General features: G+C 32.5%; 1 protein-coding gene across 1 annotated transcript; it reads left to right on the top strand.

The window, feature by feature from the left end:
* The first annotated feature begins 9,585 nt into the window (after positions 1-9,585).
* Positions 9,586-11,687, top strand: LOC139484153 (uncharacterized protein KIAA1958-like). The gene is made up of 2 exons (XM_071267885.1): positions 9,586-10,261; positions 10,864-11,687. Exons 1-2 carry the CDS (start codon positions 9,586-9,588, stop codon positions 11,685-11,687), a joined length of 1,500 nt encoding a protein of 499 aa, XP_071123986.1.
* Positions 11,688-27,617: the final 15,930 nt, after the last annotated feature.

The raw sequence follows: 27,617 nt of genomic DNA, 5'->3' as shown, positions 1-27,617 counted from the left end.
TGGTTTAATATATACATGAAGCACGCTAAACTACAATAATTGAACATAGCAAAAGAACAAAATGACGGGATATACAAGTACTGAGCCACATCAAATGGATATCACAAAAAATAAAGTAAACAGTAAAAGTAATTTTCAAAAAGACAAATAAAAGAATACTATAACACGTTATTAAGATGATAAACAACGTTAGTATTATTTATGAATAGACCTTTTTTTTATCTTCCGATGAATTCCTTTGGAAAAAGAAGGAGACGTTCTTTGATGTACTCCTAGTATATCAATTATATGCTCACTCACTGATGATGTTTTACAAATGTTGAGTAGAAGCGGCAAGTTCTTGAATACCAAATAAGTTGGGAAATGTATATCCATGTGAAGTTAGTATATTGCTTAAAAGGTGGGAGATATTTATAATAATTTATAATTTCAAAATTAAAATATTCTGCTTTGTCATAGATGCTGGTACTACGATGACTGAAATTAAATTATTATGAGGACTTACATGTACTTCTATGCAATATTTCCGTAGACGGCAATATCACTGAATATTAAAGGAATTATTAAAAATATTTTGAGTATTATTCAAATATACTGGGTTTGCTATGAAACGTCGCACGATACTGGTGTTACCTAACGTTACACGCTTAAAGACGTTACTCAAATAAAAAAAAAATCAAGTTAGATTGCACGTTATTCAGTTGACTCCAATTTTAACGGATTTTATAAACGAAATATGTTAAAAGTGTAGATTCATGTTTTTCTTAGATAATAGAAATTAAACTTTTAATAAAATTGAGACCATTTGATAAATTTACATTTTAATCATAAAAGCCATTAATTTCTTTTTATTCACTCTGCACGGCAACAGCGCTCATTGATACACTCTAGAATGTCGAGGTGGATTGACTCCGGTTAAGTTAGAATGGCAGTGCCATTGAGTTCAGCACAAATATATACTAGGGAATCAGCGGGAACAACAGCTGTTTTCTTTTCTATTAGTTTAAACTGGGATGGACAGCCATCCGTGAATTCATGAAAACAGCTGGTATTATATAATATAGATCTCAAGTATTCGTATATTTGTTTTCAAACCTCGTGTACGAAGAAATGGTCGTGTTGTTGATCAGGACTAATGACATAAAAGTGTTCTGTAATAATGTAAGGAATTTCTTTAGTGCTCTCTATACCGTCACATTCAAGCATTGCATGGCGGTGAATAATCGACACATGGACAGATACTTCTGTTTTTTGAAAATACGTACTTTGAAGTTCTTGCATTTCTGAACATCTATAATTTTCTGAAAAGTCATGGACGCAAACACAGCTACCAAACGATAGAGACGACACTAACGATTTAAATTGTTCATTTTGCCATGAAGCTTTATGTTGATGAAATTGAAAAGTTTTCAGTAACTCTTTAATGTGTGAAAAAGAACACCTGCTTTGGTTTCTTTTGTGACCAGTTGGAGTTTCCTAACAGTTTTACCCCCTTTCACATTAAAATTAATGTATTCAAATTTTTCCCATTTCACGTCCATAGCAGACTCTGATTCGACACTTTCCGCGTCTAACAATTTAATCTACACTACAAATAGTACACTCTCTTTTCAAACATGATATATCATAAAATCTGTCCTCTGTATTACAAAGAGTTACGCTATACAGATCCTTTATGTCGCGAAAGACTGGGCAATTTGTAGGTACATTATTTTCTGTTTCTTTTTTGGATAGTATTTTTTTTCTAAAGCTCATACATGCTTTGAACGCAGCTTTAATTTCAACATTGTACCTACAGCAACAAGTCTGTCTGTATTTCTGTCTAACTGGCCTTACAAAAAAAAAGGTTTGCAGTTTTCAAAGGATCTTTGTGATATATTAATTTCAGGGTTTTCTATTTTAAATTCAATATAAACCTCAGTTTGCGTTTTTTCAAGAATATGAATCATATGACTTGCATAAATATTTGGACCAAGCCTTTCACGTTTGACATCAGATTTATTACGAGTTGGTCGCGAAATTCCAGATTTTTGCCAATATTCATATACTTGACGCTTTACATCTTCTGATAACGCATCAGCACGAGTTTTTCTTTTGGTAAAGCTCCAACAGAAATGGTCCGACATCAAAATTCGGGTACGAATTCTCCTACCTCCGCTTATTCTTCTAATCGGGATATTAAGTTTCGTTGCTAAACGCTTTCTACACTTTTTCTCAGTTACTGTTTCTCCGCTTATAGTGTTAGAGTTCATTCCCTTTAAAGATTCATTACTTCGTTTTAATTTGGATGCGTTAATTGCCGTTTTAATATCTTCTAAAACGGCCGTTGCAACAATTATATCAGACTGTTCTTCTGGAGTTTTAACAATATTCAATTTTTGTAACTTGCGAACTGTTGGAGATTGAGTTTTATCCAGATAAGTAGCTCAAGTAGCTACTCTTTTCAGAGGAGTAAGCGGAAGTGAGTTTTTTAGTTTATTTACTGCTCTGTGTTTTGATGTTCTGTTTTCAAATACATTTTTCAAGTTATAATTGTTCCTTTTGTTTTGTTTTTGCCCTTTACCATTATCTCTCAAGGATTGTCTGTAATTGTATTTCCTTAATGCCTCCTTTGTTCTGCTTTCTGTCACTTTCTTCCGGTATGTTCTTTTCTTTATCGCTACCTTTGTATTGCTTTGTTCTTTTTGAGTTAATTTACGATTTTTCGTGTACGACTGAATTTATTGTTCACTTCTCTTTTGTTTTTTTTTTGGTCCCGATACCACTGTAGTTTTTCTCGAGAACTCATTTCGGCTTTTTTTGTTTTTCTGAAAGAAAATATTTTAATTCAATTTTGTATTCCATGTTTTTATTATTTTTTGTTTTCCCCATAGAAAAAAAATATACCTTCATTTCATTTTGAATTTCTGTAGTCATAACTATTTGTTTTATTGTAACCAGTAGCCGGTTTTAACTTTCCCGATAAATGATTTAAAATAAGTCCAAATACCGTGTGTTGTCTCCCGTTTTAAGTTGTGTAAGTAAGTGTCTGAGTGCTTTATCTTATTTAAATTTTTACTGGTAATGGTTGGGGGAGTTCTCCATCTCTGATTTTTTTCGATGCCAAAAGGAAAACTTTTCTTCATGTTAGAATAATAAGGAAAGTTATTCCTCGTCTTTTTTTTTATTAAAGTTTACATTTTTCCTTATCCCAAAAAAAACCTTGATACCCAAAAGAAATAGAAAGCCGTCCCACCCCTTTTTGTAACCATTACCCCATAATCAGTAAATGAATAATGTTCAGAGAGGTTATGAAGACTGACCTAATTGAAAATTTTCAAATATGTTTTTCCTTTATTCTATGAATGCAAATTCGCTTGCTATACTCTTTTCAGTCCAAATTATATGTTCCAGTTCGGATGGTAGATGGTCACGCCCATTTGGGATTTTACCTTCTGAAAAAACTCATCATAGATATCAGCACTAAATTTTGTATATACGCCAGACGCGCGTTTAGTATACAAAAGACTCATCAGTGACGCTCGAATCCAAAAAAGTTAAAAAGGCCAAATAAAGTACGAAGTTGAAGAGCATTGAGGACCAAAATTGACGTATGTTAAATCATAAAAAAAAGTTGGTTACTTTTATCACTGAAAGGGTTTTACCCCTAAAGCAAAATTCAAATGAGACGAAAAAAGATAAGTTAGCTGTGAGGAAATACAAGTCTTATTTTTTCTACACATGCTACATGTACGAAAAACTTGTTTTGTGAACATGGTGCACCATAAGATCGTTCAATCTATCCTGTTTCACGGTCGACCTTTAGATGTGTCTAAATACGATGGAGTGTACTGAACGACCTTTCGTTTGTTGCATTTGTTGCTGGCAGGACTAAAACTAGAGTAACTACTTCTGACAACAAAACGCGTTCTCTTAGTGTCATTCCTCTTTTGAACGTGGTGATATCTGCAAGGACTAGATTTGCTCTAGGTGTTGCTAATTCAATGACAGTTGCAAATAGCCTCAACTGGCAAAGAAGATTTGCTTCCTGAAAATCTTCTTGATAAAACTGGCCATCCTAGCCCTTGGTGCATTTTAGAAGAACTTGATATGTATTCAAATAGCTGTTAAAGGTTTCTTATTCGAATCTATCAGTAACAGTAACTTTGCAATTGCAGTCCCAATTTCAAATATAGATGGCATTCATCTTTTCCTTTGGAGAACTGGTTCCTCGTCTGGATTTCATAACAACATTTTCAAAGAACTGATCATCTCTGAAGCTTTTCAGAATTTAGTTTAACTTTCAGTAGCTGATAAATCTTTACGTTGAAGAGTCTTGCCTAAATGTCTGCATTTTTTAAGCAGAACCGCTGCCAAGGATAATCCAAAGTAAAATTCGTATTTCTTCATCTGAGCTTGCACTCCCTTAATCTCATGTCTGCCCCTTTTACGGTCTGTAGGGACCAATCACAAATTTCATAAAGAGTTATCAATGATACTCAGCGAGTTGACAGACGAATGGATCTAGACACTTTATGCCCCCAACTTGGGTAGTAGTGGTATGCAAATGACAATGCAAAACATAGATTCCTGATTTTATTAATAAAAGAGTACATGTATCCGAATCATCGCTGAACTACTAGTATATTTACCTTATAAACTGAAGGAAACAACTGAACCCTGCCTTCGGTCGTAAGGGCCATGGCATGTAGTTAAAAATATATATATATCATGATTTCACACCCGAACAGCACTTCTGGGAAATAAGATACTATCAAGATACATGTAGGTTGCTTTAACGAGCGCATCTATTATTCACCAGCGATGATCTCGCGATTTTCGCGCGACAAACGCTTGATTAAAATCAATATTTAAATGACCATATTATAAAAATACAATACACTTTCTACAGACATTCTACACCATTTCAACAGTTTTTCTAAATTATTGTAATAAACAATGGAAAGAGTAAATATATTGATTTAAGCTCGGGATTTAGGCATATGTTACGGAAGGGCACTCAAAGAAAGGGAGGGGTCTTATCCCCAAATCCCAACAAAGACAGTTGCTTAACAATACAAGTTGTTTAATACTTGTATCATCATGTGGCTACAAATAGAAATACATCTAAGTAAAACGAAGAGTTGACGTGGCCGGGTACTTGTACATCCAAACAACAGAAAAGACAACAAGTACAGATCTGAGAGTACTGACAGTTCCTGAGAGATAGTTCAAAGCCATAAACAACTTATTAAAAAATCATGTATCTTAGACTAGATTATCAACCAGTACACATCGCACATTCATGCATTTTCAATTAAAATGTCGTTCAGATTGGTCGGGTTGTAATTTTCTACAAAGACGTACATCAATACGTGATTTTTTTATAATGTAATATTTTTGACTATGTTGTTTGTTATAAATCATTCCACTGATTTCCAACTTATTGACTACAAAATGAAAACAAAATATAAATCTTACTTTAGGTCACAAGGAAGTAATTATTTACATAGGCGATTATGGTAGCTTTTTTGGTCCTGCATTTTCCATATCAATGATCCATTGAAAAAAAAATCGAATTCTGAATTATCAACACCTTTAGGGGTAATTGAAATGGTAAAACACATATGGTGCCGCAGCTTTTTTGATAGAAAAATCGCATTTTTTAAGGTCATCAACGGTTCCGGAATTTTCGAAATAGTATGAATGAAGAACACCCTTTGTTGAATTTGGCACATGAAATGTTGCTTGTCACAGAGACTTTTCTCTAAAATTCTCGCTATTTCTACACCGATGACCAACATCCATTTATCACTATTTCAATTTTGATTCTTACATTGTGTTATTACCAAGGCAGCAGGAAATAAATTTACTCCTACCAATTATCTTGGATGTAAAATCTAGGTGGCGCCAGTCATCTTTTACTTCCTTTCAACCTATACACATATATACACGGGTAAAGCTGATGACCCTAACTGCATTCACGGTCATCTCAAGATGTCGGATGAAAAATTAGGTCAGTTTCTGTATTGTCTGTTATAGGGTTTCTATTTTTTCTTTACAAAGCATACTTTGGTACGATGTAATGTTATAAAAGATTCACACGGGAATCACAAATTGCTACCGAGAAATGTGCATTAAAATGGAAATTGGATTTTAAAAAATCGCTAAGATGACCGTGATTGGTAAACACGTAATTGATGACAATCAATTCATAGAAATTACCTTGTTATACGACGCAAAATGATAATAGATGAAGCTGGAATAAAAGAGTTATTGATATCGCTATTTTACGATAAGCCTTATTCCAAAATCTAAAAGTTTAAACTATAAAAGAAGAATTTAGAAACTATTAATGTATTTTTATACTACCAGTCTTAGAATATAGTAATATCTCTGATTATTTATCAAAATCTTTTGAAAATTAACAGCTAGAAGCAGCAAGCATTGTCACAGAAACCGATGGTACTGAGATAACATCGGGAAAGTTGCTGTACAATTGGAACTGGTTGGAAAGATTTCCAGTGTCGGCGTTATAAACATAAATTGTTAAAATTTCACCAAATGTTTGACAGATAATGTCCTGATTATTTTTCTTTTCCACACCATACTCTTGCTGGATCTACATGGCCACAGGATTAGGGGGTCATCAAATTTCCAAGTACATTACGCAGAACAAGCTACAAATGTAATTACCTGATGTTAATTCTACCAGTCGTTACTAACGTTCGGTCTAATATTCCAGACGAAATTTGTTTAAATCAATCGAAATGTGGTTTTAAGACGTATCTTTCTAAAAAAAAAAAACCTGTGTATCTTCATTTAGGCTGTAGAAGAGAATAGACATGTTTAACAAGACTCGGACTCGAGTGCAGTTTTCTAATGGACCATCTTTTTTTTTTTAAATCAAATACATTGCCAATTTCCTACTGTTTGAGTTGGAACATTTTCCATGTAAAATTTGATTGTATTGATCAGTTTTATATGCTTTGAAAAATCGATCCTAAGGTCTCTTCTCAAATATACTGGATTCCGGTCCTTTCTCTGTCTGCCTCTGATCAAAAAATGTTATTGAGATAGATATAGGAAGATGTGGTGTGAGTGTCAATGAGACAACTCTCCATCCAAATAACAATTTGTAAAAGTCAACCATTATAGGTCAATATACGGCCTTCAACACGGAGCCTTGGCTCACACCGAACAACAAGCTCTAAAGGGCCCCAAAATTACTAATGTAAAACCATTCAAACGGGAAAACCAACGGTCTAATCCATATAAAAAATAGGAAACACGTATAAATTATATAAACAAACGACAACTACTGTACATCAGATTCCTGACTTAGGACAGGTGCAAACATTTGCAGCGGGATTAAACGTTTTAATGGTACCAAACCTTCTCCCTTTTTCTGAAACAATAGTATAACATCACAACATAGAAAACCACACGATAAAATTTCAATTGGAAGGCTTAACTCAATCAAATAACGTAAATAAACACACGATGAACGAATATACACGTTTGTTGCAAGGTAGATTTTGATTGATTGTTGCTCAACTTCCAGTGGCAAATATGTTATGCATGTCCAGGAGGAGAACAAGTTAACAACACGCACAATAGGTAGGTTTAGTAATCATAGAGGCCACCTGGAATGATGGTTGGGAAAATACGAACTGCCACTGAAAAATGAGGGTATTTTGGATAGGGGGACAGAAATTGCAAGGGAGATAACTAGTCTTCTTTTCAGTATGTTCAAAATACCATATAACATCGATGAAACAGTAGATTCTTAGAAGCAACTTCGAGTACTTTCATATCTGTCTCGTAGTGTCTTTTTGTTGTTGGAATGCACAAGTACCCGGCCACGTCCGCTACGTGTTTTAGTAGATGTATTTCTAGATGTATTCAAATGATGCATTAAGCCTTGTTCAAGTGATTATTATAGTACGTTCATATTTTGAACTGTAACACCACTGTCCTATGTTATGTGAGAGGTCTGTGCGCCCACTATCAATCCCCCGCCACAATCAGTATGTATCTGTTCAAAGTCAAAAGCCTGTAATTCCGCGATTGTCATTTGTTGCTATGTTACATATTTGTTTTTCGTTCATTATTTTGTACATAAATTAGGCCATTAGTTTCCTCGTTTGAATTGTTTTACATTTTTCATAGACTTGTTTCAGAATTACATTAAAACACATCAACATCTATAGTTGAAAATGCACGTGTTTCATAAAACAACAAACATTGGTACATGTACCATCGAAAGCTGAGACTAACGAAACTGAAATGGTCACGTTTATCACAAGCCACAACTACATGTACATGTGTCGAATGTCAAAATTTAAAGTCATATTTGTATTTCAATTGTCATTAATTGTATATTTATTTTTCGTTCATTATTTTGTGTATAAATTAGGCCGTTAGTTTTCTCGTTTGAATTGTTTTACATTTGTCATTTCGGAGCTTTTAATAGCTGACTATGCGGTGTGGGACTTGTTTATTTTGAAGGCCGTACGGTGACCTATAGTTGTAAAATTCTGTCTCACTTTGGTATCTTGTGAATATTTGTCTCATTATCCTCGTGACTGTGTGTTGCACATTCCGGGGGATATATAGACTTAAAACTACTCGTCTCAACTTAGAATCGCCGTAAGAAATTCACGTGGTTTTGTGTGTCAAGCTTACCAGCTATTTTAATCCTGCAATTCTCTCTATAAAAATAAGCTATTATAATGCAATCTCTCTATAAAAATAAGCTATCATGCAATTCTCTGTTTGAAAATAAGCTATTCTGCAATTCGTCATCCCGCAATTCGGTTTGGAAAACTACTTCATCAACAATTTTCTTTTTCTTTAATATCATAGTTTTTGACTTTTTTGTTCGAAAACAATATTTATATACTAGATGTTCATATCCCATTAATCAAATTCTAACTTTGGTGTGCAGATTTCTAAGTCATATATAATTTACAGTTATGTTTTTAGAATTTACTATTAAAATATTTTATGTATGGCTAGGGATAATAGACTCTCCTCTAATAAATCCCTACTGTGACAGTCCCTAATGCTTATTTTCTCGAATTTGCCTTTATTTCAATAAATCAGATATTTTTGGCATTTAAGCTATAAATATTTCATATCTTTTGGATAGTTTTAAGGTGTTTCGTAAATTATACCATAGTTTCTGGTGAATCCCCCGGCAATAACCCGACTTTCGTAAAGTATACCATAGTTTCTGGTGAATACCCCGGCAATAATCCGACGAGACGAAGTCGAGTGGGATTGCCGAGGGGATTCACCAAAAACTATGGTATAATTTACGAAACACCATAAAACTATCCAAAAGGTATGACATATCTGTTTTAACCAATCGCAGCTTTCACTGTTGAAAAAGTATATTGCATCGTATTATCACTTTTTACTTTTACTTTTGTTTTTATAAAAATCTGCTAAATCTTTGCCTAACAAATGAAACCCGCCCATTTTTTCTAAAACGCACGGACTTCAAAAACGGCGCGAATATCAGTTGGAAAAGAAAATTCGACAGTGATGGCAGCGTTCATGTTGGCCTCCGATAACATGGACAACGTTTCTGATTAAATTATGATGAAAGATCTGGACGTAATTGATATGTTGTGTGACATTGACACAGATATAAGCCTGACACAATTATGCGCAAATATAAGTACAGACCAATTTCTAGGCGATGATGATGAAAATAACAGTCTATCACAGATTGCCGCCCAAGCAGAAAAAGAATTTTTCAAAACAGAAGATACTTTGGATATTAATTTTAATGTGCCTATTCCTGACCTTCATAATATTAGTTATGGGGACTTTCATATTAATGCGATAGCCGATTTAAACAATTTTGTCAATGCCGAAGTCTCCACAGACGATGAAAATTCTAGATTCGGCAACCTGACAACAGAGGATGATATGAACGAGTTAATATCCGAGAATATCCCGAAAAACACAAAAAAGAATACAAGCTGGGCAAAGAACGTGTTCAACGCATGGAGAAATTATAGGACATCCCGAGGGGAAGGAATTCCAGAAATTGAGGAGTTTTCAGTTGTTGGTGTTAATAAAGTGTTGTCCAGATTCATAGTAGAGGTTCGGAAAAAAAATGGAGACTTTTATCCACCAAAATCACTGTATCTCTTATCTGTCGGGCTATTGAGAAGTATCAGAGACGCTGGAATTAGCATGAACTTTATGGACGAGAGAGATGATACATTTTTAAGATTTAGAAGAGTACTTGATTCCCAGATGAAAAGTTTAACTGCAAAGGTTGGGTTATTTTTTTTTCAAATGAAAGCTATTCAAATTCCATATGTGTTATTCTATTTTTTTATTATTATTATATACTAATTTGATGAAATGAATTTCACGAACATTATTCCTAGAATTTAAATAAACCATGATACACGTTTTAATTTGAGACTACATGTAGTCCTATAATATATGCCGTCGCATTATATATTCACTATTCAATCTTTTATTGATAATAAAGAAAAAAGAAAAATAGAAAAATCAGTAAATTTTCGTCAACACTTTTCTATGTATTATGCCGATAACCAGAAAAAAAAACATTGAAAATTAAAATCTTTTATTAAATATTGTCAATTGTTCTCCTCCAAAAAGGTTTGAAAAAACATACAGAAACCATTCTGTCCGTCCGTCCGTCCGTGTCACTATGTTTATAGTGTATAACTATGCTCCTATGACCTTTGTTTGGTCAACTTCGTATGCGGTGTAAAGGCTGGGACGGGGATGCAAATTTGATACCTTTCTAAACACATATTTTTTTTTATTTTGCCTTAGAATTTAAAATTATTCAAAAAAATAATAATATGAACTTAAATTTGATCGTTTTAGGCTATCATGGTATGACCACAAAGCAAGCAGACCCTATTTCGCAAGAACAGGAACTGATGTTATGGGAAAAAGAAATTGTTGGGTACGATTCGTCAGCGGCTCTTTTAATTGGGGTCTTCTTTTATAATTGCAAATTATTTGGAATGCGTGGGAGAATTGAACACCATAGCTTGGATACATCTCAGATTAATATAGGAACTGACGATAAAGGAAAGAATATTCAGTTCACAGAGACAAACAGTAAAACATTTAAAGGTGGGTTAAAGCAGAAAAATGTTGAGAACAAGAACATTAAGCATTACGCAAATGCGAGCAGCGACAAGGATTTGTATAAGCTTTACGAGCTCTACATTGGACATTCTAAAAGTCCGGAGGGAAATTCAAAGTTCTATAAACGTCCACTGCGTGATTCATTGAGATTCTCCAAACAAAACCTTGGCATCAACAAACTTGAAAACCTTATGAAAACCATTTGCAACAAAGCTGGACTCTCTGGCAACTTTACTAATCATACCGGGAAGTGTACCTGTGCAACTACTATGTTCCAGTCAGGAATAGTTGGTCAAACTGTAATGTCGCGAACTGGCCACTGCAGTGTCCAGGGTGTTCGAAAATACAAAAGGCCTTCTGATGATCAGCTACGAGACATATCAAACGTTTTGGAGCCAAACTGTAAATCATCTAAAATTAAAACTGAGAACAATTCTTCTGACGGAAAGGAAAACGAAAAGTGCCATATTGTGGAACTTCAAAGTCAGAGTAAGAGTTGCGTACCATTCGGAGGATTTAACATCTGTTATGTTACCTTTAACATTGGGAAGTAAGAGTGCAGCCGGTAAATGCGTTGTAAAAAAAGTACTGGAAATACCGTTTTTTGTGTGTTTCAGTTTTAAATTTCAGTTGTGGAATCCTGAGATTATTTGATTTGTGACAGTTAAATAACTATTTCCGGAATATTGTTTTCTAATTAAAGTTTAAAAGAAAACTTTACTTTAAGAGAGGTTGATGTGAAATAATTCTCAATAAATCTTTGTGTAATCTTTTTATGAACCTGTTATTAGGATACATACAATTATAGCAAAAGTATGTTTAGTTCTTAAGAAATAGTTATGGTAAAGTCTGTTGTTATCCTCAGATAGTTTGTATTAAGTTAAAAACGTAAAAAATAATATTAAAAAGATCTCGTATGCTTGCCAAAGAGAAAACTACACCAGAGACAAAAATGCATAGAAACTATAGGTCACTATACAGCCTTCAACTATGAGCAATACCCATACTGCATAGCAAGTCTGCTGCTTCACTTTTCTAAAAAGAAGAATGTATTTTGTATGACAATTGCGGTATTTTGCTTATAGTGCTTCGTCATATTTTGAGAATCTGAACATTGTACGGTAATTTATCTCGTCCTATTATTTCTACAAATGTAGAAATAGATCTAGTGAATTTCTTTGAAAGTCATGTTTTTCTTATTTGTATTCAATTTTGCCTTTTCATTCAGTTTTATGGTTGTCACAAACTTTATTTCGCTACAATCAAAAAATGATTGACATCTGCTTTTCAGAAAGAAAAAAAAATAAAACTGGAAAACCATTACAGGAACAGAGCTGTTCTCACAAACTATGGTATAGTTGTGAAAATTATACCATAGATAGCTATGGTATAATTTTCGGTTATTGGGATTTATACTCGTGTTGCATTCCCATAGTTTACATTGTACAGCTATAGGTTAAGAATGCTTACCCCAGAAATTCTTTACCCTCCCGATGTAGTTCTATCAAATAGCTATTTACTAGGACAGCGTCTCCAAATTTATAATCCCTAGCAATTAAGAACTACGAAGACAACGGGTCGGAAATGAGTGTCCTCAATGCGTATTGTATCAAATTAAACTTTTTCCCGTGTAACGGACGAAATTTTAGGTTTTTAAGAATGATTACCCAAGACATTATTTATTCTCACGTTTTAGAACTATTCAATAGCTATTTACCAGGGCAGCGTCTATAATCCTTAGCCATGAAGTAGTCCCGAGAAAATGGGTCTGGAAGTGGATGTCCCCAATGCGTATTTGATCAAATGTGACTTATTGTTCGTGTTGCCTTTAAAGAATAACAATTTAAAAAAAGGAAACCATTATAGGTCAATAAATGCTTACCCTAGAAATTATCAACTTTCACGTCATAGTACTATCCAATAGCTATGCATCTATAATCCCTAGCAATGCCGAACTACCGAGTCAATGGGTTAGAAAATTGGTGACCCCAATACGTATTTTATCAAGTTTGACTTTTTCCCCCGTGTTACTGACGAGATTTTCGGCCTATAAGAATGCTTACCCAGAAATTGTTTACCCTCAGGTCGTATTATTATTCAATATCTATTTAGGGAGCTACCATTTGATTTTTATGGGGGGGGGGCTAGGATGAAATTTAAAAAAAATAGGCAGGACAGGAGTTTTGAGGTAAAAAAAAAAAGGCAGAATGAGACACTTGCAAAAAAAAAAGTCAGGACGACAATTTAGGTAAAATAAAGTCAGGATAAACTAAAACAGAAAAAGGCAGGACCGAACAGAGTGAAAGATAAAAAGGCAGGACAGAGATTACAGCTAAAAAAAATGCAGGACAAAAATTTTCATCCTAGCCCCCCCCCCCCCCCCCCCCCCCCCCATAAAAATCAAATGGTAGCTCCCTTATTAGGGCAGCGTCTATAATCCCTTTTCATAAAAAAAAACTACCGAGGCAATGAGTTGGAAAGTGGGTGACCCCAATGCGTATTTTTTTTTTATATATAATTGACACTATTTCCCGTGTTACGGACGAAATTTTCGGGCTTTATGAATGCTTACCACAGAAATTTCTTACCCTCGCGTTGTAGAACTATTCAATGGCTGTTTATTTGGACAGCGTATATAATGCCTAGCCATAATGTACCACCGCGGTTGGAAAGTGGGTGACCCCGATGCGTATTTTATCAAATTTGACTAAGTTCCCGTGTTATGGACGAAAAAAGTAAGATCACAAAAATACTGAACTTAGAGGAAAATCAATTCGGAAAGTCCATAATCACATGGCAAAATCAAATAACGAAACGCATCAAAAACGAATGGACAAAAACTGTCATATTCCTGACTTGGTACAGGCATTTTCAAATGTAGAAAATGGTGGATTAAACCTGGTTTTATAGCGTTAACCCTCTCACTTTGATGACAGTCTCGTCAAATTCCGTTATATTTACATAGATGCGTAAACTAAGCAGACATAACAAATAAAAAATCATTGGTACATCAGTCATCATCGTATAACAATATTAAGGGACAATTTAACAGAACACAAAAACATCTATCTACAAATACATTCATTGAATTGAGTGTCTGACGTCAGAAAATTTTATACGTCACATAAAGTCGTTCAATGTGCATACAATCAGTTTTAAAATTTACATACTAGGCAATGTTAGCATATAGAGTTAAAAAATCAAAAGTTTGTAAGAATAAATTTCAGAAATAGACCGAGATCGAAAATAGTAAAAAAGATATATACAGAATTTATAAGAATTCACAAATAGTATTTCCACTACGCGATTGAATGATTTTGACGTTTATAGTTCAACGTATTTTGTAAATCATAATAAAAATATATCATAATGACATAAACTAGAACAATAATATACTGACGGGATCTTTTAAAGTACAGAGTCACGTTATAAGAAACAAAAACATACAAAAAGTCGCATATACAAAGCGAGACACCAAAAATTAAAAGACAATACAAACACATTGACGAGATATACAAGTACCGAGCTACGTCAAACGGATATTACATAAAACCATTCAACAGTACAAGTAATTTTAATAATAGAACAAAGACAAATGAAAGAACTATAAAACACGTTGTTAAGATGATAAACAACATCAGTACGCAGAATCTATAAATTAATGTTTGACCTTTAAAAATGCTTACCTTATACATTATCAAACCCTCACGTTGTAGTTCTATCCAATAGATATTTATTAGGACTGCACCATAATCCCTAGCAATGACGCACTACCGTCCGTGAAACACTTATCAATTCAAAGTTTTTAAAGTTTTGAAATTTTGAATTTTTTGAATTTTGATCAAAGTTTCAAAATATCAAAATTTCAAATTGTGTAAAAGTTTTGAAATTTTAAAATTTTAACCAAATTATTAAAATATAAAAATTCTAAATATCGTTTAGGAATTTGATCAAACTTTTAAAATACTAAGCCTAACGTTCAATTTTGATTCACTTTTTGAAAGTTTGATTTTTAATAATTTTTTGATTAGATTATCAAAAATAGAAAAGGGGCGAACAGAGGGGTACCTGTAAACAATGATGTAAACACGGCTCTGATAACAATCATTCTTAGTTATAAATAAATAGCACGAAATATATCAAATCATTTATAATTACAAAATAAATAATGAAAAGAAGAAGTCGATTTTTTTTTATGAAACATATTATACATCACATGGGATAACAGTATCCTGAAATTTTGAGGTTGTGCATCTATCAAAAAAAAAAATTAGTTAAACCTACATGTATTTAAACCGGAATCAAATAAGTTGATTTAAATCTTTTATATAAGGTTAGCGTTTGAGATAAATAATTCAGAGCTATTTGGTGTTCCCAGTGCCCAACATTTAGAAGTAACAGTGAAAACTGACCAACGCGCAGTAAACCAAATAGTAGTATTCGCCTTTTTGACGTTCCGGATGAAGGTAGATCCATAAAAAGCGTTTCGGTCGCATGCAACTTTAAACGTTTTGTTTTCTTTTTTATCGATTGCATGACGATAATATATTGCTTTTATGATTTATTTCAGTTCCAAGAAATGATACGGAAAAATACTTAATGTATAGCGTCGCAATGAACGTTGTGCTAGGCGTGCTTCAGCTGGCCCCTAGACAAAAAAGTGTACTGGTTCAGTGATTATAGACGTCATACTTAACTCTGAAATATAACAATGAACTAAAATTAAAATCATACAAGACTTAAAAGGACAGAGGCTCCTGAGATGGGACAGGCTCACAAATGCGGCGGGGTTAAACATGTTTCGTGAGATCACAGCCCTCCCCATTACCTCTAGCCAATAAAGAATGAAAAACGCACAGTAATACGAACAGTAAAACGCACTTGAAAAGGAAATACAAGTCCTATGTCAGAATAAGAAACAAAATAAACTAATTAAAACGACAATGATAAATAATTAACAAAGGACTACTATATATAAGGTTAGCAGTTACTGCCATAAGCCAGCTCCAGACCTCAATTAAACTAATTGAAAGGTTATGTCTTCATTATGCACACTCTCTCCCTGTTGTATTTTTATTGCTAATTTGTTCCGGAACATTCATGAAATATTTGTCACTGGCAACAAAAAATCGATAATTCAAAATGGGTTGTTTACACAGAAACGTAGGATTCAACTCCCTCGGACAAAGTATCCCTTATAGATGGATTTTGACGTGTTTTAACTTCACTTTGGCCAAACACCTCTTCAGTAGTTTCGGTTCTTATTTTTCTTGACTTTCAAATTTCAGTTTCAGCGTTCCGTAGGTGAATTCTTAACTTAAAATACAGTGTTTTACATTGTACTGTTTTTTCGAGCGTCACTGATAAGTCTTTTGTAGACGAAACACGCGTCTGACTCAAAAACGGCAAAACTTAATCCTGGTATCCATCTATGATGAGTTTTTGTAGATACCTTGTAACAGTATCTTAGCTCCAATCTACTAATATTTGATCTTAGTACTCTTAATTTCAACGTAAATACGATATAAACAGTCTCATGGACAAGTTTGCAATTCCGCTGAGTGCAAAAGTTGTCACCTTAATTTTTGGAGTTAAGTAAAAATGAAGTTGATAACGTGGTTGGTATTGGTTCCCTGATATTTGTCCTAAATATTTTTGGCTCTAGCACCACTGTTGAAAAAGCTATGCCCCTTTTTCAACAATTTCCTCAGAGGAAAAGTAGTTTTCCTGAAGGGAAATCAAATTTCCCTAAAGGAAAAAGAGTTTTCCTTAAAGGAAATTGTTTTTTCCTCAAGGGAAAAAGATTGAACTTAGGGAATTTGCTGCATAAATATTTTCTCTGAGGAAATTCTATTTCCTTAGAGGAAATTTTATTTTCTTTGAGGAAATTCTTTTTTCTCTGAGGAAATTGTTGAAAAAAGGGTCATAACTTTTTCAACAGTGGTGCTAGAGCCAAAATTTTTAGGACAAATATGAGAACCAATACCAACCAAGTTATCAACTTCATTTTGACTTAACTCCGAAAATTAAGGTGACAACTTTTGCACTCAGCGGAATTGCAAACTTGTCCCGGAGACTGTTTATATACATGTATATATATATATATTAAAAACCTCCTACATTGTAGACTAGCACAACTTAAATTGGGACACCATGCATTCAGTATTCATACCGTACCAAACAAATATTAACTGAAATCATTGATACAAGTCAATATAATTATGATCGTCATACAACCGATAAAAATGAAAACATAACGTTAAAAGTTACGACCGAAGCGCCTTTTTTGATCGACCTTCTTAGGGAACGCTCAAATCTGAATATTTAGGGCAACAACTTACAAAGAACAGATTCAAACGTTAAAGATGATCGTTCATGAAAAATTACCCGGATGTGCAATGGCGTAGCTGCTTGAAAACTGCTCCGCAAAAGAAGTGTGTATCTAACCTGTTATGATCGGAATTCTTCCGGAAAAAAAGGTACAATATATTCATTTGAATTTGAAGAAGCTTTTGGCGAGAAATATTTATCTTAAACTGTGCCAATTTAATAATTTTATTTTGAAACGATATTGCTGTTCAAAATGATTTGAAGCGTTTCCAACGAGTAACGTCATAATAACAACCCTGATTATTCCGTAACGTTTTCCTATTGTGTGTGTTACGTTCTACAATTGTTTAAGAAAATGGCGTCCAGCAACAAAAACAATAAAAGTCAAACATGAAAAAAATTCAAAGCACAGATAATAACAAAACTGTTCAACATCAAAATATATCAAGAGACTACACTTTAAATAAATCAAAGGCCTTGATCAAGAAACTAGATGCAACAAGATCAGAACATTTAAGTTTTAAATTGACCGGTGGTGGCCTTAGGCTGTTTTTTAGCACGTCTAGTTTTGAAGTGTTTAAACGTGCATGCACATACTATTATGAACATCTGAATACAAATGGAGGAGATAACAGAGAAATCGCATTTATTCCAATCAGCGATAAGAATAATAAAAATGCCGTTGAAGAACAAATTAAAGTTTCCGAAAAAGGTTTTGATTCGTTGGGAAGATCTATCAAGCGTAAATCTTATTGTATTAATATATATTTCACAACATCTTCTGTACTTATTAATGGAAAAGGACTGAACATATTTTGTGAAACAGATCTTCCGGTCATTGTAGTAAAAATGAAGGAATGTCAAATAAACGGGAAAGATATAAATTTAAATGAGCTAAACAAAATTTTCGAAGAGGTGATTTTAATGGAGAAACAAGGAAAAGAAGATTGCAATAACAACTCTGTTATAGATGTAAATAAAACAGAACATTTAAACCCCGGTACCATTCAAATATCAAATCCTAATAACAACACAATAAAATCAATAAAAGCGGATGTATCGTCAAATACAAATCGGGAACCGTCAACTTCGTCAGTAGCTATACCTATAATAGATATTCCAGATGATATACAAGCACAAGTGAAAGATATAAATCCGACTAATTCAGAGGATGAAAGTACATGTTTAGATGGAACTGGTAACACATTACCACAGTTGAATATTCGAGACTTCGTTACAACACTAGACAAACTAACTACTGTTGTTACAAATTTGAAAGACAAAGTTGACGAATTGGAAATATCTATACAAGCAAATGATTTGTCAAATGCGAGTAGCATTCAAATTTTAAATGACCGCATGACAGCTTTAGCAAAGGTGCGCATGCAACATGACCAACAATCAATGAATAAGATGCAAGACATTGAAGCAGAAATTCAAAATGTTAATAAAAATTTGGAAAAAAAAGTTAACATGTTACAAGGAAAAACACAAAGCATCAGTGATAAAATAAAACTGTATGAAGTGGAAACAATTAAATTACAAAAAAGCTTTATGCCGGAGGAAAATCTCGGTAACCAATGTACCCCAATGTTAGATGAAGATCAAACAATTCCAAAAACAATATGTGAAACAATATTACAAGAACATTCACATGAAATAGAACAGTCAATAAATGCGGATATAAATGAAGAACCACAAAATCCTGTTTATGATACCCAACCAAAACTGCCATTATCAGGAAGTAGGGTTTTAATTGCCGGAAGTTCAGTCCTAAAAGGAATTGACCCATCTAAATTAAAAGATTATATAGATGTCCATGTTCACAGAGGAGCAAATGTACTAGATTTATACGAAGACATAAGAAATATGGATCTGAGTACATACAATACAATTATAATTCATGTAGGTGGCAATGATGCAAGTAGCAAAATGAATGTACAACAATTTGTGGACATTTTTCAAGAAATAATTAACTTTGTAAGATGTCAAAACTGTCGAGCAATTGTATCTGGAATATTACCAAGGATACAATGTGATGTCACTGAGTATAACACAATCCTAAAACAAATGTGCCATTATAATGATGTCAAATTCATATCAAATTATGAATCTTTTGTCTACAAAGATGATCATATAGCTAAATCATTTTACACCACAGATGGCATTCATCTAAATAGATATGGAACAATAAAGTTGTTGGCAAATGTTAATAAAGTAATTAAAGTATTCAAGGGAAAACAAATACAGCATCATTTGAACCAACAAAACAGAAATAGATATCAAAGTTCCAGTCACCAATATTACGCAAACAACTTCAGAAGGAGCCCTACAAAACCAAGATATCAACCTAGGAGCAACACGAATACAACAGACAGAAGAAATTTCAACCATTCAGGAATCAACCCCAGAAACGTAAAGGACAGGAATGATCTCAATATGAACTCTCGTGACTCGTGGGAAAACAATAATGAGCTAAATAGACAAAATGTAGACAGAGCACCATTTTTTAACTATCATTCACCAAACTCTGTACGTAAGTCAGATTATGTTCATAGGTAGCATTTAGCTTGTTCTAGTTTTTCAAACAGATATAATATTTTAAATCTGTTATGTGATAAATGTAGTAGTATACAATGTTCATGTAATATAAAAGACATTAATAATATAAACAACAGTAATAATAATAATTGGAGAAAATCTCAAAAGAGACATAGAAAGAGTCAAAATAAAACACCTAGTTCTGTAAATAAAAGTAGAAATAATGAAGCAAGTTGGTTGTTTAAAAAAGGGTTTAAACTAGGTTGTTTAAATATTCAACATTTACAACCAAAATTTGAAGAAATAAAATTTCTATTAAAATATGAACAATTATTTGATATATTTGGTATGGTAGAAACATTTTTAAATGATGAAATTGGTACCGAAACATTACAAATTGAAGGTTACAAAATAGAAAGAAAAGATAGAAACGCTATTAATTATGGCGGAGGTGTGATTGCGTACATACGAAATAGTGTATGTCATCAGAGAAGAATCGATTTAGAAATAAGTAGTATTGAATCTTTATGGATTGAAATTAAATTTCCAAACACAAACTCTATTTTAATAGGCATTTTTTATCGTCCACCGAGTTCATTTCAATCTTGGATTGATTCAGCTGAAAAAGAAATAGATAAAGCGTCTGCAGAAAATAAAGAAATTATACTCTTAGGAGATTTTAATATAAACTTTTCACATATAAATCATACAGTTGTCGGAAATCAAAAATGGAAGGACTGTATTAATTTGTATGGTTTACAACAAATTGTACATAAACCGACACGAGTAACAGATAAATGTGCAACTACCATAGACCATATATATACGACCGATGTAGACCATATTATAGAAGTAAAGGTGCCTAGTTATGCTGTCAGTGATCATTATCCTGTTTGCGTAACAAGAAAACGTAACCCCAAAATAACAAAAATGGAGCATTTGTCCATAGAATATAGATCATTCAAACAATTTGATAAAAATAAATTTATTGAAAATTTAACAAATACTCCTTTCTATCTCATTGAATCGATTGGAGATGTTGATGAAGCAGCTTATTATTGGTATAATTTATTTCTGAGCACCCTAGACAAACATGCTCCTAAGAAAATTAAAAGGGTGAAAAATACCCAACAACCAGAGTGGTGGACTTCTGATATAAATAGCGCTAGACACCAAAGAGATTATTTTCAAAGAATTGGTGATATATATAATTATAAAATTTGGCGTAATAAGGTTACATTTTTAATAGAACAGGCAAAGAAAAAATATTTCCAAAATGCTATTTCAAATTGTAAAGATAGTAAAACTATTTGGAAGTATGTCAAAAGTCTAAATCCTAAAAAAGTACATAATAATATCACGCATTTAGAATATAAAAATAGTGTAATTCAAAATGATGTTGATATAGCAAATACATTTAATGTGCATTTCACAAATATTGCTGAAAGTATAGTTGATGACAAGTTATGTAATAATGATGATGGTGCCAGATTTGATGCACTCAATAAATTTGTAAAATCAAAGTTACAAACGGGTAGTGAAAAATTCATTATACCAGAAATGAGTATTTTAGATGTAAACATGTATTTAAAAAAACTTGACAAGTCTAAAGCAACTGGTTTAGATGATGTCGGACCAAATATTTTAAGTATGTGCAGCGATGTCATTGCACCAGCCTTGACATATATATTTAATCTAAGCATCAAAAGTGGTAAATTTCCAAGTATTTTTAAAACTGCAAGAGTTTGTCCAATTTTTAAAAGTGGCGATGCCTGTAATCCTGATAATTATAGACCAATAGCAGTTTTGCCTTGTCTCTCAAAAATCATAGAACGACATATAGCTAATAGTTTGTATATATTTTTAAATAGTAATGACCTTCTTAATACTACACAGTCAGGTTTCAGACCTAAACATTCGTGTACTACTGCACTTACTAAATTAGTAGATGAATGGTTGGCAAATATAGATAATGGAGAGATAAACGGAGTTATATTTTTAGATTTAAAGAAAGCTTTTGATCTGGTTAATCATATAATTTTATTAAAAAAACTTGAATATTATAATGTTTCAAATTGTACACTAGACTGGTTTAAGTCATACTTGTTTGAACGAAGCCAACAAGTTAAGGTCAATAACGTCATGTCTAATACTAAATGCATAAAAACTGGGGTACCACAAGGTTCTATCCTGGGCCCTTTGTTATTTATTTTATATATCAATGATTTACCACTTAATATAGAACATTCATTAATAGATTTATATGCAGATGATTCTACATTACATTGTAAAGGTAATAATTTACTTCAGTTAACTTCTAACCTTCAAAATGATATTCATGTAATTGAAAACTGGTGTGCGCAAAATTGTATGAAATTAAATGCCAAAAAGTGTAAATCAATGATTGTTGGTTCAAAATAAAGACTTTGTTCAACTGGAAACAGTTTAGATATCAATATTTCAAATGAACAAATAGAAAATGTAGATTGTGAAAAACTTCTTGGTTTATATATTGACAAAAACCTAAATTGGAATCAGCAGATAGATAAAATGTCATGTACTATATCAAACAGAATCAATTTATTACAAAAGATAAGAAAATATTTACCTATGCATATACGTATGATCTATTTTAATGCTTATATTCTGCCACTATTTGATTATTGTTGCAATATATGGGGAAGCTGTTGTGAAAGTGGAATAAATAAACTTAATAAGTTATTAAAGAAATCTGCTAGGGTTATAGTAGAAGCTGACATAATGACATCATCCAGTTTATTGTTTAATAGTTTACGCTGGTTAAATGTGGAAAAACGCATTCAATACCAAAAGGCAATACTTGTATTTAAATCATTAAATGGTATGGTTCCTAACTATTTACAAAAAAAATTTCATTTTACTGATAATCAAAATTATAACTTACGTTCAGCTGATGAAAAAGTATTAAATCTTCCAAAACCAAAAACAAATTTTTTAAAGAAAACATTTACATATTCAGGTTCTCAAATATGGAACAGTTTACCAAATGAAATAAAAATGAGTAATACACTTGTATCTTTTAAAACAAAATGTTACAAATTTTTCATCAATTGTGCAAATTAATATGCTTTTTCATTATTATTTAAATACAATTGTATATTGTGTATAATATAACTTTATAATACTCTATGTACTTATAAATATGTTATTATTATTTTGAGGACTCTCAGGAAGATTAGTTTTAACTAATGGGATCATCCTCTTGAAATAAAGATTATTTATTTATTTATTTATTTATTCATAAAGTACATGAAATCATATATTCTTTAGCCAGCATTATTGCAGAAAGTAAGAAGTCGTAGAGCAAAACAGAAAAAATTGAAATCAAGAGATAATACACCGTGTATTGAGCCTTTTTATTGCTTAGAGTTCAGTAGAATATACATATACATGCTCAACCTATAACGATACTATTTGACCTACTGCGAGTTGTTCAGTTTTTACTGTTACTCCTGTTTCTCCTAAAATATGGGTGCTCGCAAGTAAAATGGCCAATATCAGAGCCGTAGGTATGGTTTTGAAATGAATTCTCTTCTTTTGAGAAATATTTATTTTGTCATCCAATTTTTCACCGCTTACAACTTTACTGTCTGTCTATGGTTTTATTTCATACATAAACTTTTAAGTATCAATATGTTTTCAATTCATATTGTTTCGTTTCGTTCCGCTTTTATTTCGTTTCGCTTTTTACAGGTACTCCTCTTTTTGCCCCTTTTCTATTTTTGATATTTTAATCAAACATTTAAAATCAAACTTTCAAAAAGTGAAATAATCAAAATTGCACGTAAGATTTAGTATTTTAAAAGTTTGATCAAATTCCTAAACTATCAAATTTAAAAGGATATTTAGAATTTTAATATTTTAATAATTTGGTTAAAATTTTAAAATTTCAAAACTTTTACACAATTTGAAATTTTGATATTTTAAACTTTGATCAAAATTCCAAAAATCTAAAATTTCAAAACTTTTTAAAACTTTGAATTGATAAGTGTTACACGGACCTCGATCTATTATCTAGAAAGAGCGGTTGGGATGTGAATGGATATCAGTTGGTAACAGTTAGTTTAGCTAAATAACCAAAGAAATTCAGAATCTACATGGTAATACATGTATCATAATTCGTTTTTTGTTTGTTCTTAACCTGGATATGCATGAGCTATTTGCAAATAAACGTTAAGCAATCAGCTATCAAAACAATCAATAATTCATTCAATCTGTCAAGTGTCTTTTCCAATTGTTTGTTTATTTAAATCACTATTACTTCTTTGCTTGTCCAAAATACCCATTATGTAGAAAAACCTAGTTATTAAATAATCTTAACTGGCTATCCAGAAACTTTGTTTTAGATACCAAATTATTAATTGCGGACACTTTGAATTTTCAAATTAACTAAATATTCAAATTTTCAAACATGTTCAAAATTTCATAAAAAGGTCGAACAGATTTATAATGCCTTGATAGAGCGTTATTGTTACTTGCACGGAACGTCATCGGTATCATCAGTACACACGACATAGTCACAGAATCATATGACTTTTAAAATGTTCTTTTTCTCTTTTTTCTCTCTCTCTCCTCTTTTTACCTATGAAAGCTAGTATTATATTCTAATAAACTGTTTGCTGTCTATGCATGTCCGTTATATTATAATATTATTGTTATTTTATATTATATTATGGAGGAGACGTCATAAGTATGATTTACTTATGTTTAAACAATTTTGCTTTAATTCAGCAAATAAAATATGTTTAAACTGATTTGAAATCAAAAATGTTTTGTAGTCAGGGCGCCAACGACAAAAATACCGCAAAATTACACAAGCATACTGTCTTCAATTGTAGACACGTGTTTGCCAAATACTAAGCCTTCCCTAGGCAATGGAACTTGTGAATAGTTTAAAAGAAACAATAAAAAATATATCTGCCACTCACAACCATTTATTCAAATAATAAAAAATAGAGCTAAAACTAACATATGACTTTGAAAATAAGATATGATCCCAACATCATAAATAATACGCTTAAAATTATTATATTTTGATTATCTTTTGTATCCAAAATTGTTCATTTTAACACTTTTTATTGTATTTAATTTGTCAAACTTTAAAATGTCTCCTGCCAAATGTGACCTGGAAATAGAAATATGGTCAAATTGGTTTACTTCCAACCACCATCAAAACCCGTCCCAAAATGAGGGTGTCCATAAATTAAATGGTTGCTGCCTAATCTAGAATGTGTGTTCTGTCATAAACAATGGCTTCGTCGTGCGAATCGACGAGATCATGTTACATGTAACTGATCTTAGCTGTAGAAACAGTTGGTGCGACCTCGATAAAATGTTTATCAATTTAATATAAGCGATAAATATTCATGACTACAATGATAATGAATTTATTGGAGTCACATCCACTGTTTCTACTGTAAACATGAACTCGTCGGTTAGTGCAATGAAGACACTTATAAAGATTGAGATTGTTGGTTTATTCTTTACACCTTCGAGGTATTAAAAGTATTTCAGTGTTTATTCAAAGTTAAATTTATTTTCAAATCTCTTCTGTTTAAAATTTTCGAAACTTGCGTTTAAGATTTCTGTGGTAAACTATCTATTCTATAGTTAGGACCATTTTATAATAAATACCCTTTTGTACAAGAATACTTTCTTTATAGAAGTATAGATCTGCTGAGTATAGATTTTTTTTATAACTTTCATTATTGTGACTACACGCTATGAAATTCAGATTAATTTATAAATAAAGTTGTATATAAATTTTTGGTCATAAACACAAATCTTTTAAACAGTTCGACGAGTGCGTCAATGTTACAGTAGTCTGTTTACTGAAAGTTACTAAGTTTGGCCCGATTCATCTGTCATTTATGGAAACTAATTCACCACTTTCTGAGACATTCTTTTTTATTTCACCATCAGACATGGAGCTACATTTGTAACTAAAGGAAAACTCTCAAATTAAAGAAATTTGACATGATATACTGAAACTTTCTTATAATCTTAAACGACTGCTTTTCTTAGATATGTGATTTTTCATGGTCAAACCTTTTCATTGTTAACGGACATTTTGAGATTTTTTATTGTAAAAAAATGGTGTTTTTTTTAAAGAAATCAACATTCAAAATTTGAAACTTCATGAACATGTACAGGAAGCTGAATTATTGCACATCTATGTACTACTTAAAATTGTACTTCGATCTGCTGCGTCCTTACAATGTTCTGACCGTCCTAAGATTTAATGTACGGAAATGTTTCGGTAAATTAAATTCAAATCCGAATTGAATATTTATGACACACAAAAAGAGAAACCAGAATCTCTTGATGACCAAACGTATGTACACGTTGGGGCGATTTAGAGCTTTTCAGAAGGAGTGAGATTCCACCCTTGTTGAAAGCCTTGTGGAGACCTCTAGATTTTTAAATTCCCTCCGTTTTTCTCATGGATGGAGTGTGGTCTCCCATCTTTTTATTTTCCTATTTACCGAAGGTTCCATGTGAAAATTTCCATTGGATCATATCTGTTAAACTAAATGTACAAAACAGGCTCAAGAAAAGGCGAAATTTCTTTTTCAAACCCGAACTAGAAGTCCATTTTTTTTCTAATAGAACACCTTACATTATCGTCAATGAGTTCAGGCATGTGAAAAATTGTATAATCATACACAAGAAAGAAACCCTGAAGAGGCTTTCAGCAATAATGTTTGCCTACTTAATATTAAGTAAATATTAACATGTACATGTATTTGATAAAGTACAGATATAACAAAGAAACTGCCCGGTATCCGACGTAAGAGTACACTTTTTACTGTACGCGTAGTCGGGTGCGTTCACTAAGTCTTGTACTCAACTACGCGTGAAGTATGAGTACAGAATCGTCCCATACAGGACATTTTCTATGTAATCCTAGTATATTATCCGACAGTTAAGAATAGAATCTGTTCAAATTTTGAAGTTGAACATGTGGGAATTTTTGATTTTTGCCACGGACCATTTAATTTTCATGGAGGAAGGGGCCTGGTAGTTTTTAGAAAACAATAGTCTGACCCTGATTTTGACATATGAAAAAAAATTGTCAACAAAATTTTCCTGTATAAACTGTAATAGAAAACAGAGAAAATGTGTCTATGAGACACAGATGCCCCCGCCAAACAGGAAGTAGACGAATGACAGACCTGAAAAGGAGAGACACGGTACAATTCACCTTGATAAAGCTTCAGACCAAATATCCAACCAATCCGACATACACAAGCCGATATATATTTGACAAACATTTTATAGACCGGACGTACAGACGTACAGACAAGGGTAAATCTTAATGCCCCGTCGCTTAAAGGCGGGGGCATAAAAATCTGACCAGCGAAGCGGTTATTAAAATATTCTGAGATATATAACTATATACACCCCCCCCTTTTTTTCCCTCCTGAAAATCAAATGTTTCGTGCCTTAGCAGATGTGTGTTAGCACTAAGTTGTTCAATTAACGCGGTTAAGCAGAAATGTATGTGTATTTCGACAAAAATTGGTAAATTAACACCAGAGATTCCTTCGTTTGATCGAAGAGTTTTCTTGCTT

The sequence above is a fragment of the Mytilus edulis genome, chromosome 8, assembly GCF_963676685.1.
Source record: "Mytilus edulis chromosome 8, xbMytEdul2.2, whole genome shotgun sequence".
Taxonomy (NCBI): domain Eukaryota; kingdom Metazoa; phylum Mollusca; class Bivalvia; order Mytilida; family Mytilidae; genus Mytilus; species Mytilus edulis.
The sequence above is the reverse complement of the archived record's forward strand: the minus strand, read 5'-3'. Positions and strand labels throughout refer to the sequence as shown.